The 17,837-nt window shown below is 46.1% G+C and overlaps 1 protein-coding gene across 1 annotated transcript in view; it reads left to right on the forward strand.

Annotated features, from left to right (window-relative positions):
- LOC140694222 (uncharacterized) overlaps nt 1-17,837 on the forward strand; it is a 151,923-nt gene that overhangs the window by 116,930 nt on the left and 17,156 nt on the right. The window contains exon 16 of the mRNA XM_072957591.1: nt 8,904-9,475. Coding sequence (XP_072813692.1) covers nt 8,904-9,228 — 325 coding nt within the window. The 3' untranslated portion in view covers nt 9,229-9,475. The remainder of the gene's footprint in view (nt 1-8,903; nt 9,476-17,837) is intronic.

A 17,837-nucleotide genomic window follows, 5' to 3' on the forward strand; every position in this document is an offset into this window, starting at 1 on the left:
TAGGAAATTAGTTTGTTGGTTTAATTGTATTTTCTGTTGGCCATGTCCTGACAGGAGAGAAATTTTACCTCATGGTCATGTTTCGATTAACTGTTACTGAGAATTGCTGATCTGATACATAGTGTATGTATTATATTAACTTTGTAGAGTAGTTATCATTTTTCTGTCTTTGCCCTTTAATTTTGTTTGCCCCTTCAGTGTTCTATTCTTTTTGGGGCCTTATTTCTTTTTAATTAAAAAATGTCTGTTAGCAGTTAAGAAAAAAAAAGCAAAGAAAAAATGCACATGAGAACTAAATTTAGAAAATGTCTAGTGTGTTTTCTGTCTCGGCAATGGAGGGTTCTAGAAACTCCTGAAAACCTTCATTACACAAGTTCCTTAAAATGCTGATTGAGAAATAAAACCTTCCTTCCTCATCTTTCAAGCTGCACAACTCATTGTCAAGAAAGTGAGGGAAAATTCTCAGAAGCCAAGACAAACGAGAAAGCAGGGTTTCTGAGAGATACGTGAGCGTTAGAAGCCGTGGTGTGCTGGTTGGCTCCTGAACTGATTTTCAGTTGCCTTGACAGGAGGGAAGGATGTGAGCCCCAGACCTCTCACAATAGGAGTTGGATGGGTGATCATATAATGGGCCAAGCCCATACTGAGAATCTTGCTTTAATAAAGGGTGAAATAGGAAAAAAAATATTCCTCAAGACAAGAAAGTAAGAAAAGTCAATTTTGTTGGAAGAGGGGAAAAATAACAAATCCAAAGTAAGGATATAGTTTAAAGCTGTTCTGGCATGAGAGTGACCACAAACTCCTGGCAGAAAAGCACAGCTACTCCTTGATTGATAAGTTGTGTTTTGAATGAATCAGTGAACAGCTATTCCGGAAAAGGCCTCCAGAGTCTTGTGGATCAAGATATTGGACAGCAAACACCTCTCTTCCAAGGCCTCATTCAAATAACCAGAAAGGTTTTAAAGGAAACTAACAATAATCTGAGTTGTATTTATTGACATTACTATATGCTAAGAATTCAGAGGTGACTATGGAGTTGTCTCCTCTTTTATGGACCTTATTTTCTCTTTGGGGAGAAAAATGACATAGTTGGGTATCTTGGTGGAGGGAGGTGTTAGTCTGTTGCAATTAGCCAGGAGAGGAGATTAAGAAAACAGTGAAGGGTGGGTGAAATTTTTAGCTGAGGACAGTCTTGTTCACTTGGCTTTTAATTGCAGGCTCAATGAGCTGTCACTGGAGGGACTAGATCTTACGGAGGATGGACTTAGCTCAGGCCTCTTTTGAATGGACAAGTGAACCTGGAAAAAGACAGTCAAATCTGTGCAGACATTAAAGTTCACTTGAACGTGCTGCATCCCTGAGCCAAAGATAGGACAAATATGCAGCAATTCTTGAGGACAGAAGAGTGGTTTTTAAGGTTCTCCAAGAATGAATCCCATGGAACCGAGATGGCCAGTTGTCAAACTGAGACTTTGTTCTTTGGACGGTGTACCCAGCAAGGGTATTGGCCTTTTATATGTTTCCATTTGTCTTTAATACATGTCTGTTGATGAGGACATGGGCACAAATGTTTGACACCTTGTCGAGGCGATTTTGGATACCTGCCTAGAAGCACGGGCACAGTTGCGGCTGCGTCATACATCTTGCAGCCCATCCCTTTCCCCGGCTCCGTGATCACGGCAGAGTGGTTCCTTGTTGACCTGTCCGTTTCCTCTGTGACATCATAACCCATGAAAAGACCGGAGCATATTAACTTGGCTTTGTTAAACTCAAAGAAACAGATCAAATATGGAGTCAGATTTGTTCTTTCCTATTTCAGTAGTACCATGGAGATGGCAGTTTGGGCAGCTTTTTGTAGTGTCCTGGAGGCTTTCTCTCTCAGCTTCTGGGTGCCTCTATTGAAAACCCTTCATTGCTGTCTGGCCTGCTGGTAATGCACACTGCCTGTTTTGCCCTGAAGATGTGTTCTGTTTATAAACTCATCTCTACTCCTTGGAAAACAACTCAAGAAAAACTCAGTTGGTTTTCCACCAGCCATGGGCAGGGGTGAGGTAAACCGTGTTATTATTTCATAAAATAATAGTAATAATAGTAATAGTCATAGTAGTAGTACTTGTAGTAATAGTAATGATAATAATAATAATAATAATAATAATAATAATAATAATAATAATATTAATAGAAGTCTTAAAACAGGACAGAGCACATTGGAGAGAGTCAAAAAATGCTTTCTGGCTTAAATCAAAATTGATGACTAGTGATTCCATGGCTGCTGTATTTGCTAAGCTAATTACTCCTTTGCTCCATTACACATTTCTTTTATCTGAAAAAGAAATACAAGGAAATGGTTTAAAAAAATCTCAAACAGAGCACAAAAATACACAAGTGAAAGAAGTTTTCCCTCATCCTCTGTTTTTTCAGCCCTCTCTGGAGATGCCTCTGTTTACTATCCTTTGGGTTCTTTTCCAGATATGCTTTGCACATTCCCACCTATGTATGTAAATTCCTTTAAAATTTTAGTTATTTTTAACTTAAAGGGATTTAAATCCTCAAGTGGCTTCTGGCCGGGTAATATAACAGAACAAATCTGACTCCATATTAGTTCTGTTCCTTTGAATTTAACCCTGTGCTCTGTCACCTAGGCTTCATCTTGCTTGTAAAACAATGTTGCCTAGAGCCTGAAATAAACAGGAGACCCTATTCTGAAGGCTCTGACCTTTAAGGATATTTAACACTTTTTCATTCATTAAAAGATAGCAAATTGCAGAATAGAAATTAACGTTTCTTTTGTTGGAGGTTTACAGGGATCTGACCCACGCAGATAGCTGCAAGAACAAAGGATTCTAACAAGAAGGAATTCCTACACTAAGAAGTTTGCAACAACCAAGCACATAGGAAAGGAGCCTGAATTGTGACTTGGGGAGATGGTTTTCCAGGACATTAGTTTGCCATCTAGGTCTACAGAAACTTGCTATTCCATGCCCCAACATCTGGTCTCCCAACTTATTGGCCTGTCCTGCACTGAGGAGAATGAATTTGGACTTGGTAACACTCCTATCTACCTAGAAAGCTGGGCACTGGAGCTGAGTGTTATGGAAACAGGCCAGCCAAGAAAAAAGCACCAATCGGAGTGTTGGAGTACTCAGAATTATTATGCCGGTGGGCTCAGAGGGGCTTCGGCTCCGAAGTTTTGAGTACCTCCAAGACGTGCACATGAGGTTTTAAAGGCTTAATTACAAGTAAGGGGGGATTAGCCAATAAGGCTCAAAGAACAAAAAGCAAGGAATAATTACACTGGAGCTTATCAATTTGTAACAGATTACATTACTGACACTTGTTGAGCTTGGAATTACGAGTTAGGTTGTTAGGCCAATAAACTGACACTAAACTTCAGATTTACGAGATAGCCCAGCAGAATTTAGATCAGTAAACTGACACTTATCACACTTAGATTTGTGACTTAGCTTGTTAGCCCAGCTGGACTTTTCCTTCACATGAGGACAGCTCTCCCACACCCAGGGAACTACTGTGAGCCCTTGATGTTTCCACTAGGGTGGGTATGGTTTACCCAGGAGGGATGGGGACTATGCACCAACACTCAGGCAGTCTGCTCTGTCTGGGTCTCTGATCTTGTACCATCCCGCTCCCCGCCAGCCCAACACCTGGGACAGTGGAGCTAAGGCAGAGATCCTGCCTGCCTGTTTCCCAGCGTGTAAAAGGGGAATATGTGCTCTTCCCAAGGTAGTTCTGAGCGACAACACCTGCGGGTGCTTGGTTCTCAGAGCAACAGAAAACCCAGCTCCGCATGGGGGCAACGGGTGTGATCTCCCTAGGGTTTCTGCAGAAGCATCAGACGGAGGGTTGGATCACGGTGGTAAAATTGAGCTGCGGGGCTTGAAGGGTAACAGAAGGGTACAGAGGCAGGTCTGCCGCCTAGGGGTGCCCCAGAGGTAAAGCTTTTGTTCTCCAACTCCGCTAAGACCCTCCCTTCTCCAGAGCCCTTCCTTGTCTCTGCTCATCCTGTCCATCTGTATCCCTCCAACTTTCCCGTCCTCTCCACCCGCTCCCATCTTCTCCCTCCCTCGCTGTCCCACCTTCTCTCACAGAACCCAGAGAGGATCGCTGGCCCTCCTGCGCATGCGCAGTCAGTGCCAAGTGGTCCGCTGGTTGGGAGCTCCATATCCGAGCCGGGGATCGGGCCCAAAGGCTTCTCAACTACGTCGCCCGGTAGGCCTTTGGTTCCTGCCTGGGGCCGGGGCCTCTGACTGTGGAAGTGCAAGGTGGGGGGCTCCCAGGAAAGGGGTCAGGCGGCTGCGGGAGGGCGGTCCGCCTGTTACAGACCCCAAGGGCGCTAGTCAGCCCGTGTTCAGATGAATTGCTCAGGCCAGACCCCTCTGCCAGCGCCACCTGCCCCGGCGCCCCGGCCACAGTGTCCAGGGCCTGGTGTGCACCTGCCACCTCTCACCCAGCCGGGATCCCCTCAGTCCGCGGCTGGCGTCCCCTTCCCCTCTCCCTCCCGCTAGTCCTCTCCTCCCGGGCTTCCTCTCCTCGTCCGCCGGCCCGTCCCCGCCCCTGGGCGGGCTGTGTCCCGGGCGGGCGGGGTCTGCGGACCCGGACGGGGGCGGGCGCCTGGGGCTGGGGCTGGGGCTGTCCTCCGAGCGAGGCTGCAGCCCGCGTCCCCCTCCCCGCTTTCCCTGCCCCGCGACCCCGGGGCTGCCCTGCTCTCCCTTTCCTGCTCCCTGAGGACCAGCTCTGTGGCGTGGGCGCTGCTACCTGGGCTGAAAGCCACTGGCTCTAAAGCCCAGCTTCTCCTGGTGGAGTTGGGAAAAGGGAGCGTCACTGCTAAGCGAGGTTCTGTCTCCCCCCTCCATGTTTCTGCCGCAGGTAAGTACCTTGAACACTTTCAGGTGTTATGATGGAGGTGCTTGTTGATGTCACGTGTTTTTATAGTGAGAGGGATTGCAGTGGTGAAAGCAGGGCTTGGTTCTGTTAAAAATGTGCTGAAGGCATGAGGTTGTGACATCCTCCTTCCTTCCCTCTCCCAGGGTGAAAGGAGTGATCCTCGATTTTCAAAAGATAGTTACAGTCCCTAACTAGCCCAGCCCAGCTAATGTGTGTTAACAGGAACAGCACCACCAGAGGCCTTGGAGACCCAGGGATATTGCAGTCCTAAAGTGCTCCTGGCATAGTTTGGCTTGTTTAGGTTTTTTTTTTTCTTAAATTGTGGGACAGACTAGTGTATAAACTGAAAAATAATTGTCAAGAAATAATTTTCATAGGACAGTTTTATTGTGATATAGTTCACACACCATGAATTCCATCCATTTAAATGGTACAATTCAGCAGCTTTTTGCATATTCACAGTGGTGCATGCATTATTATTCCAGAACGTTTTCATCACTTCAGAAAGAGCAGTGGAAATGAATGACCTATCCACCCCTCCCAAGTGGTGGTTCTAAAGAAATTTCTTGGCTATTCCTGACCATAAATTAACTTGTTATATTCCAAGAAAAATCTGGTAGGAATTCTAACAAGAATTGAAATGAATCTGTCTATCAAAACAGGAAGAATTTATACCTTTATGGCATAAACTTCTTCTACCCATGAATATATCTGGGACCCTATCTTTTCATCTGACCAGAGCCTGGCCCATGTGAAGTCCTCACTACATTTTGGGCTTGTGAATGATGAGATTCTATACATCGTTAGTTGCAACTGTAGCCTTTCACAGAAGAGAAAAGTAACCTCAGTGAAGCAAGTGACTCTCTGATGGTCAGAAAGAGTGACAGCCAGTGCTGGAGTGATCCAGTGGACTTGGTGTTTGCAGCTAGATTTCTCGACCACCTACAGTTAAGGGGATTAGAGTGTTCTTTTATTTTTTCTTAATGGCATTGCATTTATTTTTACTTATTTTTTAAAATTATTTTTTATTTAAGTGTAGTCAATTTACAATGTTAGTTTCAAGTGTACAGCAGAGATTCAGTTATAAACATATGCATATGTATATATATATATGTTTTAGATTGTTTTTAGTATAAATCACTACAAGAAATTGAATATAGTTCCCTGTGTTATATAGCAGGTCCTTGTCATTTATTTTATATTTACAAATTTGTATCTGTTAATCCCCCCTTTCCTGCCTGCTAAACACAGTTTGCTTTCTATGTCCATGAGTCCATTACCAGGAGCACCGTTTTTCCTAGTAATATATGCTCTTTTGCTGCTTTCAGTTTCAGTAATTCCATCTTATCTGTGGGCGCTTTTCTTCTGGTGGCCTTAATATGGTTTGCACACGTGGTAATAGAGATCTGTATTTGGGAGAACCCCAGGCCTCATGTAGTCCCTGGTACAGAGTGCCCACTGAATTGATGCTTGAACTGGGAAAAAAGCACAGTAAATGTTGGAATTTCCACTATGGTTGAGAATTCTATAACCTCTTTTGACAAACTTAATATTGGCTGCACCCATTCTGGGTAATTTGGTGGAAATTCATGGTATGGTGGTGAAGAGACGGGGCCTTGTATGCTTCTTCTCTTTCTGTTTTCTAACACTCATTCTCCTGGGCCTTCCAGATCCTCCCCTAGAAGTGCCAGGTCTGGCTTGGTGCTGCGCTGAGGCAATATTTGTTAATAAGGCCCTTTCCTCATCTCTTCTGAGCCTCCGGTTCTTTCTCTGCACAATGAGGGCTTAGACTAGATAAATACTTTTCAGTTTCTTTTAAAGCCATGTTTCCTTTGAGAAACAGAAAATGCAAATCTCTCCTCTCAAACCAACCCTTTAGATTTTGAAAAGTCCTCCAAGGAGTCACATAGCTCTTTGTGGAAAATGAATGTGATTGTGATTCCAGGTGACACAGAAAAGACTATTCAGAGATTGATTGCAGGGAGAGGGCAGGAAAGGGGCAGTATGTCACACTTTCTAGTGTGAGCACTGGAGCAGGGGCTTGGATTTAAATATGGTGTCTGACTTGGCCTCTCTCTAATCTTGTAGAATGTGATAAACTTCTCTACCTCAGTTTCTTGATGTGTCAAGTTGGGGTGATAATATTTTAAGGCTTTTGTGACACATTATGCACATAAGCCATTTGTGTATGGGTAGAAACAAGACCTGCTAGGGATTCAGGGATTTGTTTAAAAAAAAAAATCTTGTCCATAGCACTCTGTCTGTGTGTATTTAGTAGTTCCTGAAGGGTGAGGGTGAGTCTAAAGTCCATCGTGGGAGAGGTGGCCCATGATTCTCTGTGCCCCTGAATGCCCCCTCCTCCCCAGTCCTCTTCCTCAGTCCAGGATGAAGTTCCCTAGTAGATTTACTCAGAGGTCTTGTGAAAATGGCTATTCATTTTATTGTTTCACCAAGAAGGGCTGCCATCATGATCTCTGTGGTCAGGTTTTGAAGGGCTGCCATCATGATATCTGGTAAGAATTCTATGGAATTGGGTGTTTCTATTTAATGAAAAGAAAAAAATTACAAATAGAAAATTAGAACAAGGATGGTCACATGGGCTCTTGGAAGTGGACACCATTAGAATTTGGAGGGACTAGTGGGCTCAGTGGGAATGTTAACTGAGTGTATCTCATGGGCTGGGCATTGTCCTATTTGTACTTTGTGTTCCTTATTTGAGACAGTGAGCTCACCTAACCTCGAAAACCTCTTTAAAAAATTAGACTTTTTATTTTGAGATGTAATGTAGATTCCCATGTGGTAGTAAGAGATTATATGGAGAGGGCCTATGGACTCTTTGCCCAGTTTTCCTTAATGGTTCCATCTTGCAATATTGGGGTACAATTCATTACTGACTCACTAACAATTTGAGGTTTGTGTTATTGCCCTCATTTCTATCCACGATTAAATTGGGGCTTAGAGAAGCACACAGGCCTGCCCAGGTCACCCACATTGTTAGTGCAGAGTCGGGTGAACGTGGGCTTGGGATTTCCAGGAAGTATCATTATGATGGTCTTTGGCAGGGAGCAGCATTCACTTTGCTTGTTTATTCATTCATTCAAAAAACATTTATTGAGTAAATTCTGTGGGTCAGATGCTTTCTTAGGGTTATCTGATTCTTCAGCAGTACTGAGAACCAGGTAATGTTTATATTTTTTAAACTGAGAAAATTAGCTCTGAGAGGTTATAACTCCCCCAAAGGAAGAATAGCTCATAAAGGGGGGATAGTACATTTGTACAGTCACCACTTTCTATGCAGGTGGTACCCTAGGCATTTTACATTTGCAAACATCCGTAATCCAGATATATTCTTGAAAGGCAAGGAATTTTTTAATTGATGTATAGTCAAGTTTACAATGTTGTGTCAATTGCAAGGTGTTTTTTGACTTTTGAATTAAAAAATACTTTTTCAGGAGGGAAATTAGGTGTATTTATTTGTTTGATTTTTTAAAATGAGGTACTGGGGTTTGAACCCAGGACCTCGTACATGCTAAGCATGTGCTCCACCAATGAACAGTACCCTCTACCCCAAGGCAAGTTTTCTTATCCATTACTATGAAGCTAAGGGGTTCAAATAAATTGAATAGAATTCCAGATCTTTTGATCCTACTGTGGTCCTTTTCTTTATATTCTGCTGAAGGGGTTTGGGGAAAGCATATCCTTTGTTCATTTCTTTATTCAGCATTTTTGAGCAGTGACTTTATATCAGAGCCTTGCTAGGTGCTTGGAAATAGAAAATAAGAAATGACACTTCTCTGCAGGGGCAGGAATCCTAGACCAAAAACTGGGTAATGTGATCCGAGCTACAGTAGCCATGTGCAGACTCTTAGGACAAACTGTACCCCCGGATTTGCTTTGGCTTCCCTTGCCTTCTGTCTGGTACACACCAGGTCACCGCAACCCAGATGGGCCCATAGCACACAGCAGAGTATGTACCTCGATCTCCTCTCCTGTCTCGGCAGGGCCTGCAACATGAGCATCCCTGACTACGTGCAGTGTGCTGAGGACCACCAGACCCTTCCCGTTGTAGTCCAAACCATGGAGATCATCTCAGAGGAGAATTTCTTTTGCATCTATCAGCTACTCACCTCGGTGAGCCATATCAGCCCATGTGGCTCCCAGTGGACACTCTGTATCCACTACAGGCACCGCTATGTGCCCGAGAATCGGTGGAGCGTCTTCCAGAAACACTGCAAGGTCGTGGGCCTTGTCACCATTACCGACTGTATCTCTGCCAAGGCCTTGGAGAAGCTCCACGTGCAGAGGAGCTGTATGGCACCTCGATAATGACTCTCAGCTCTTTGTCTTTGTACTGCATGTGGAGGAAGTCGAGCAGCCGCGCACCGACGTTGCCTTCAAATTTAGAGGACTGCAGGGTGGTGGAGAAGAGGATCGAGGACTTCACTGAGTCACTCTTCATCTTGCTCAAGTCCAAGTGGCTGGATGGTGGCCCCAAGAATTCTGGGGACAAGATCCCCCTCCCCTGCATCCCGTTTGAGAAGGAGGACTTCATGGGACTGGACACAGACAGCAGGTAAGTTTACCTGGAGGCCAGTCCACCCTGGCTTTGTGCCGGATTGCTTCCCTACATCCAGAAAGGGATCAGCAAGGAAGAAGTCTGTCTTGTAGCCAAGGGGGGATGGAGATGCAGCCCGCTGGTTTACAGACATTTCAAAGTGAATCCGCCTTTGTTTCAGAGAGATCCTTTTAGGGTTAGTGTGGACACTTACTCCCGCTTTACAGCCATGACCATGGTGGGACCCCTGGGGTTGCTGTCCAATAAAGTAGCCAAAGCCACTGATGCTAGGAGCACTGGGGAGGAGGCTGGACTGAGCTGAGATGTGCTGTAGGTCAAATGCACATCAGACACTGAGGCTTGTCTAGTAAAACTATATAAACTATCTCTTTACTTCCTATATTGATTACATGTCAAAATGATAGTATTTTACATACAGTTGATTAAGTAAGATCTGTTCTTAAAATCAGTTTCTAGCATTTTTTTTTTGTTTGTTGGTTGTTTCTTTGTTTACCATTTTAAACGTGGCAAATGGGAAACGTTATTTACATGGCTCTCATTTCATTTCTTTTGGGCAGCCTGTCCTGGGACAGTCTCATCCCTTTGCTTATAGATGAGATGCTGAACCCCGAGAGGCGGAACGAGGAGCTGGTTGAGCTGGGGCTGGAGCCGGTGTCTCCTGCCTCCCAGGCCCAGCACCTATTCTGCTCAGGCCCTCTCTTCTTGCCCGACAGCCTCCATGCCAAGTTAGGACATCAGAAACACCGCCAGGGACTTCCGAATGAACTCCTTATGCAGGGAAAGGTGTATCACGGTGTATGGGACAGAGCAGGAAAATGTTCATTCTCACTTTTTCCCTGTGATTAAGTCAACGGCCCCACATTGCCTCGGAAGTACAGACGAGCTCTTCTGGGCTGCCTACCCCCCCAACTTCAGCTCTGTTTCCCGGTGTATCTGTTGTGCTTTCCCTCAGGCAGAAGAGGGTGAGATGCCTTTTCCGAGACGTGGAAACCTTTGCTGGGGAGAGTGAGGGAAGCTGTGTTCCCCCGGCCTACGGCCTCTGTCCTTGAGTCTGGAGAGGGCTCATGGTGGTCCCACAGGTGACGGTCGGAGAACCTGGCACATGTTTCTGGGCCCGCTGTGAAGGAAGGGCTCTGTGACTCTTGAACTTAGCTAAGATCAGATCCTACTCTCTGGTTGTTGGTAAGTTGGAGGAGAAGATGCTAGAGAATTGATAAAAAGAATGTCTAGACCAGCCCTGTGAGTGAGAAGCACAGGGGACATGAGTACCACCTGCGAGAGACAATGTAGCGGGCTCTGGATGAATTTTCTGTTCCTCCCAGACATACCTCTATGACTTAAGGAAGGGGAGAGGCATGCTGTAGCCATGATCTGTACTTGTCCTCTCAGGGCCCTGTGATCTACATGCCCGCACTCCCCATCTGCTTCTTAAGATGAGCTGGCATGTATAGGAGTCTGGGCACTGCTGAGGGCATAGCTGCCAGCACCGTGCTACACCAAGACTGGCTCCATTCACCTCTCCTGTCAACACCTGCTGAGGCCCCAGGCATTAGTCAAGGTAGGTGCATCGGTGCAACATAAGCAGGGACCACTTCTCCCCCTGGACAGACTGGTGAGTGAGCAGTGGAAGCCTGGAGCCCTGCCCCAGCCCCCACGCCAGTGCCTCCTCTTTTGTCATAGGAGGCACTGGTGATATTTTTGCTCAACAAATGCTTGTCTCTGAGTCTGCAGCCCCACCAGAGAATGCCAGATTGTTTTTGTATTTTGAAGTCTGCCCTTGGGACTTGGCGGAGTATCCGGATGTGTAATTGGCCCACAGTGGTTGACACTGTCCCCATTGTTTACCCAGAACCTCGTGTACCAGGCATGGCTCCCAGTATCGAAATACAGCAGCGCATTAAACCTCCGTCCTTTTGGGTTTGTCTGTTCTGGTACCATAAGGGCTCAGCCAGCTTCTGAACGTCAGTGAGATAACGCGGCCAGTGAGCTCGGGTCAAGCATATTCTCCTCCAGTCACTTTTACCCCATTGTTGCTTTTAGTATTCCACAGTCATTAGTTATTTAAACAATTCTTTGGTACAGGAGCAGAGCCTAATTCTCTCCTGCTACTCTTGGTGGAAGTGAGTAAAACGATCCAGACTGAAATGCAACCACAATTTGTAGCTCAAAAGCTGCCTTGAAGCTTGTAGGTGGAATTTTGGTTAGGGGCGCTGACCAAGTTGGGGTCCCCCGGCAGCGCCGCTCCCCTCAGGTCCCTGCTTTCCCTGGAGCAGGGGGTGAGGGTGGGTCTCACCATCCCCTTGTCCCTGGCCTCACACACTCACGTAAATTCTTGTACATGCTGTCAAAATCATTTTTGTTCTTGTGTGTTTCTAATTTTCTCTTGTTCCTCTTTTCCTTTTTCTTTATTCCTTTTTCAATTGTACTGCCCAGTGAGCATGTTGTTGCATCTGAAAATGTGGGCTGTGCACACCCTGCATTGGAAATAGCCAGATTGCCCTCCATACTGTCTTCATTGCTTTAAAAAGCAAAATCTTTATATCTGTCTTGATCCATGTATTATCCTAGTCATTTTGTATTTTCTAATGTTTTGGAATATTTGCTTTGTTAGCACATTACCCACTGGTGTTAGATACCTGTTAAAATCCTTGCTTTGAGGGACCTGTTTGGTCCTCCTTTTATTTGGTGACAAATGCGCCCTTATTAAATTTGTTTGATTGTTTTGAAGAAGTAAGATGCGAATTGATTTAGTCGGCTGCTCAGGGATTCTTTTCATGGAGTATTTAAACTTGTAAGGTCAAACTCTGCAGCATTTTGCTCGATTCCTGCTTTTACACAAACGTGCTCGGCACGCGGTTCCTGGCTGTCGCTGTGTGACGTGCGTGATGGCGCTTCCTGGCCGGCGGTCACTGGTGAGGAAGTGGCCGCCACGGAGGTGACAGCTGCAGGGGACGCTGTTGGAGAAAGCGGTCACCGTTTGGTTCTTTAATTTTTTTTTTTTTGCATTCAACTTCCCCGTGTCATTTACTTTACTTTGCCTTCATAAAGGGGCAGAATTGGGTCTAAAATCCATGACACTATTTGTTCCCTTTACGAGGCTGGTTTTTCTGGGTATCAGGACAACATGACCTTCTCCTAAGTAGCTGGCTCACCTGGATCTGTTGGACACAGGGACAGCTAAAAGGGCCGTAGCTTCCTCTCTGCTCCAGCCAGTGGGCATTCAGAGCTGGGTCTGTGGTTTGCCTCAGCAGCCGTGCAGACCTCCCTGCCCCGGCCTTTACTTTTAACCCATGTTGGCAGTAAAGAGTTGAATCCGTTTCTGTTGCAGCTGACATCCACCACTGACAGCCGTGTCGTTAGTTTGTGGTAGTCAGTCTCCAACACCCCAGACAACCGTGAAGGAAGATGATTTGGCCGACCTAGGACCCTGGATTCTCACCCTCACCATGGTTCATCTCACCCGGTGGAAGGGTTTGGCCACCACCATCATGCTGACCATGAGGCCTTGTTTCTCCTTTCATGCTCTGGTCCAAATGTGGACACTTCATTTTTCACTGAATTTGTCTCGCTTGAGACAGGCCAGAATATCTGAATGAGTCCATCACATTCTGGGTGGGGAACAGAACAGAAGCAAGTGTCGCAAGTAGATGGAATCTAGGCTGTCCGGGTTGGCAAATGCAGGCTGGGATCTGTGATGGCTGGGCTGTACACTGGACACAGGTCTTTCCCGTGGCTCCCGAGAGCCCAGTAGTTGGAGTGATAACAGCCTTGCGTGGGTTCCCCCATCCTCATCTGCTCACTGGCAAGTGTGTCTGCTAATTAGGAGCTCCCCCAGACCTCGGGCCCATCAAAGCTCAGACCACGGGAAAATCTTGAGTCCCTTCTCCTGGGCCTCCTGTGTGAGAATCCAGTGCCTTCTGAGGTGACCAGCGGCAGGAGATGCCTTCCCCTCCAGGGAGCACCCTACGGCGGACTGTTAGTGAACCATGCTGTGAGCTTGTGTGTTTCCGGCCATGGTCCCTGCAAAACCACACTTGAGATCAGCTTATTGGCGAAAATAACAGGACTGATTCCAGGGCAGGGCCGGGGGGAGGGAACAGTGGAAATTGAATGTGACCTGAGACAACTAGGTGGGTGCTGGGGCTGTTACTAAAATGGGGAGTCTGGGAGGTACCTGCCAGGAATCGAATTCCAGAGTAAATGGTGGACATGAGGCATTTTTATGATGCCATTTTTCATCCAAGTTAGGACTTCAAAGAGGCACTCGGCTCTATGAGACTGGGGCTCAGGTGAAGGAGCTGGACTAGAGATACAAGTTGGGAGTCGTCATTCTTAGCTGGTGTTCACAGCCTTGCATGTGAATTAGATCATCTCGAGAGCTGCAGACTGAGGCTGAGGGAGGGGAGGGCTGTTCCTCGGTTGGAGGAAAGCCCAGACCATGCAGCTTTGGTGTGTCAGCCAGCGGCGTTTGTCATTTTCAGAGCAATCCCATTTATCCCTAAGGGGCCTGGGGGTCAGCAGGGCCAGCCAGAAAGAAATCCAAAGGGAGAGTCTTGGCCACGTGTGCGTCTTAGGAAGGTGCAGAGGCTGCAGGATACGGAAGGTTAGAATCCTCAGAAGCTGGAGTTGGAGTGGGGAGAAGGTATTCACAGTCACCTGTGAGGGAGGGAGGGAGGCCTAGGGAGTCCCCACCCTACCGGACTCGCTTTCCCATGAACAGGAGGCAGTCAGACAGAGGATCTGAGGTAAGAAGGATGGGCACTGGGAGGGGAGCCAACCTGGAGAATGGTGCTTGGAAAGTTCTGGAATAGTCTCCCTGAAAAATAGAGTTAAAAATACCCAGACTCTTAAGAATATTGTTAGTGACTTGGGAGGAGGCAGTTGTTTTTCTGGCCTCCTAAGTGTAAGTCATGTATCCAGGGATACACAGAAGATACGGGCAGTCTGTTCCGGGGGCTTGATCCTTACCAGGGGGATCAGTGCAAGTTTAAAGGGGCAGAAGGGCAGCGGAGGGAAATTAGCCAGGCCCCGTGTCAGGTAGCAGTCGGCCGCCCTACTTGCGTGTTTCATTCACATCCATGACTCCCAGGTGGGCGCTGACAGCCCCCTTTTGGGGATTGGGAAGCCTTCTCAGAGGGGTTAAGGAATTGGTTTGTTTAGCGGTTGATAAATGCTGTAGCAGGATTCAAGCAGAGCCTTGTCAGACTTCAAGGGCATGTTCTCTCTACTGTTTCCAGTACTTCCCTGTTATACCTGGAATGGTGAAGTGGGTCAGATTTGGAGCCTTTCAGAAAAAGTATCATTTAAGTGCCTCAGGACTGTTTCACAAAGCTCAGCGTTCTTTGATGGTTCTGAAGCATGCAGTGCTTTTCGCCCCACAGAGGTAACGTCTAACTCCATTGTCGATGATGTGGTTGCAAATGATATACAGGTGTAAAACCACACTTCGCAGCTTCTAAAGGGAAACTCTCCAATTCTCCCTTGGTCGGCTTTCTTCCTCGGGATGTAACTGTGCTGCAGCATAGGCCTGAGCTTCCGTATGGAGTGAGGATTTAATATACGATGTTAGCATAAAATGGTCAGATGAAGAAAACCGACATTGACAATTTATTTTTGGGTTTCATTAGTCAAGATATACTATCAGTTAATGGCCCATATAGCAAATGAAATTCAGTATAGGACATTGCATTTCTTCCTTTCTATTTAGAGTTCTCTTACCGAATAAGGTTGCCTGCTTTGGAACATCAGTTTCACCACCACGGCACCTATCAGTGTGTTGGTGTGATTGCATTTACAGAGTGAATCTAATCTGGTCTTCCTCAGCCCCAAACACTCCAGTGCAGAATCACGGGCTGTAGCCATCTGTTAGTCACGCAAATACTTCTAAAATTATATGATGCCAGAAAAGAAAGAAGAGAGAGAGAGAGAGATTGCCTTTATCAAAGTTCCTTTCAGTTCTAACTGCAAACTGTTGTTGAGCAGCTCTTGTTTCCTTTGGATATGAATATGTACATTTCTTTGCATGTAACCTAGGTTTTGGACTAGAACACCAAGTTCTTGCTGTCCCCAAGCCACAAAAATAGTAGCCAAATTGCACACGTGTGAAATAGTTTATACTTTTTTCTGAGAAAGTATCCTTGAATTTGGGACTTGGACTGTGATTTCTGCTTTTTGCTTCCCTCAACCGTCTTGTAATCTCTCACTCCTTCCCACGTGGTTCCCAAGTGTTCGTGGTCTCAAAGGAGCGGGCAAACACCCAGTTGGTCACCATGTACTGCTGCTATAAATAGAGACCAGACAAGACCTAAAGGACATTATCGGAGAGGAATTCCTGGAAGAAATGGGCTCTACATTCAGTTGTGAGGACAGAGTAAGAGTCAGCCAGGAGAAGGAGTCAAGAATGTGTCTCAGATCGCAGGTGCAGCCCGGGCAGAGGCCTGGAGGCTTTTGGCGTGGGCACCCGTGGAGAGTGCCCTGTGCGGTCCAGGGTGGAGGGAGCCCCTGCTGGGGAGGACACTGGAGAGAGTCCGGGATGTAGGGCTTTGGAAGAAATTGAGTTTTACTAGAACTGACACAGTAGGCAGTGAAGGGTGTCAACAGATGTGACCCTCAGGAAAGGTACTTCTGGTTTTGCTTCTGATATTCTACAGACCGAAGTATCGGGACGGGCGAGAGCAGGTATGTCTGTCCCTTTGAGACCCAACCGGTCATTCATTTATACATTACACGTGCACTTCTGTGAGTCTAGGGGAGAGAGCGTGTAGCCACATTAGTAAGCAAAATGTATTTGCTTCTTGAGAGCTTAGCATTGTCAGAAGTTGACTTAGCCTAGAATGTTCTAGGAAGAGAGGAACAAATTGTGGAGGTTGGAGGGAGGGAAGGCTTCCTTGGGAAACAGTCAAAATGAGACTGGAGCAAGTGGGAAGTAGGAGCAGGTCAGGGGCCCCTGTGGTCACTGGGGACCTGTGTACTTAGGTGAGGATGGGCGAGCAGGGTCTGGGGTGGGGCTAGAACTCTAACAGGGAGCCTCTAAAGGGTTTGAAGTGGGGGTTGATGTAATCAAATTTGTGATTTGGGAAGGCTGCTGTGGCTCTCTGTGTTTGTATAGCGGGGAAGAGGGGGTGGGTGCCACCAACTGGGGGATCATTAGAAGACCATTCACAGGCTGGGATATGGGCATCGGGGCTACTTGGGGATGGCAGGGGCAGTGTGGATGCCGGCTTTCCTTATTGGGGGACTTGTTAGCGGGCCGACCTAGAGGCATTTTGTGGCTGGAAGAAAACTGATGGAGGCCGCCAGGTGGATTTTCCTCTTCTCTCCTTCCCTGCCTAGTGTGATGATCTTAGCTCAGCCAACATTTGGAACAAAAGAGCTAATTTCCAGGGTTGCCCAGGACTTTGTAGAGCTCGTTCGAGTGAGATCTGATCGGATTTAGGTTTGTGTTCAGATCTGGATGTTCACTTAGCTAGAAACGTCCTGTCATTTCGATTTCCATAGGGGTTTTTTACTTCATAAAGATTGCTTTCTTGGTGAGCGGAAATTTAATACAGCTGTTGTCTTTTTCAAAAAAATCATATCATTTACGAACTTTAATATTCAAAAGAATAGGAATATATAAAATATTAAAGGAAGTCTTTGGTGTAGTTTCTTTGCTTTCTGAGCTAATGTGGAGTTAGAGCCTTTGCATTACTTAATAGCACATCCTTGTCAGTATTTAAAGAGCTGATAGTGGGCGCCCCAGGCCCCACCTCTCAAAGAATCGTTAAAGTTTGCTCTGAAATAGTGAGGTCATAAAGGTCTTGTTTTCAGAAATCAAACGGTTTATAATACGCAGCATAGCCACATTTATAAAATAATAATTAGTTCAAAATTAAGAAAGTGGAGGATAATTGATTTTTTTAAAGCCTATACATAAACTTTCTTGTGCTAATGTTGCAACTGGAAATTTTGAAAAGAAAAATCCTACTGCAATATCATCTACGTGGAATACATATATGAGTTTTACGCTTGAAAAGTAACTGCGCAGTGGTTTTCAAAGTCAGGAGCATTCCAGCTCAGATACTGGCAGTGATGGTTGCTGGTTTTCAATGAAAGAGCCTAAATTTGCCTTCTTAGCTTTTTTATTTTTGTATTGAGAGGGCTGATTAGTGCTTTGCGAGCATGATTTTGGGGCAAATTGAGGGCAGATGTCATGTAAAAACAGTGAGATATTTCCATGCATTTTATTTTCTGGACATCACCAGGGCACATGTGGGGTTTGTGCCTGCAGGCTGGAATGCTGCAGGACTCCCTAATCCATCACCATTATGTCCTGGAGCTGCTCAGGTCATTGAATGCTTTTCTGTTGCTTGGAGGAAAG

The sequence above is a fragment of the Vicugna pacos genome, unplaced genomic scaffold (genome assembly GCF_048564905.1).
Source record: "Vicugna pacos unplaced genomic scaffold, VicPac4 scaffold_20, whole genome shotgun sequence".
NCBI lineage: Eukaryota > Metazoa > Chordata > Mammalia > Artiodactyla > Camelidae > Vicugna > Vicugna pacos.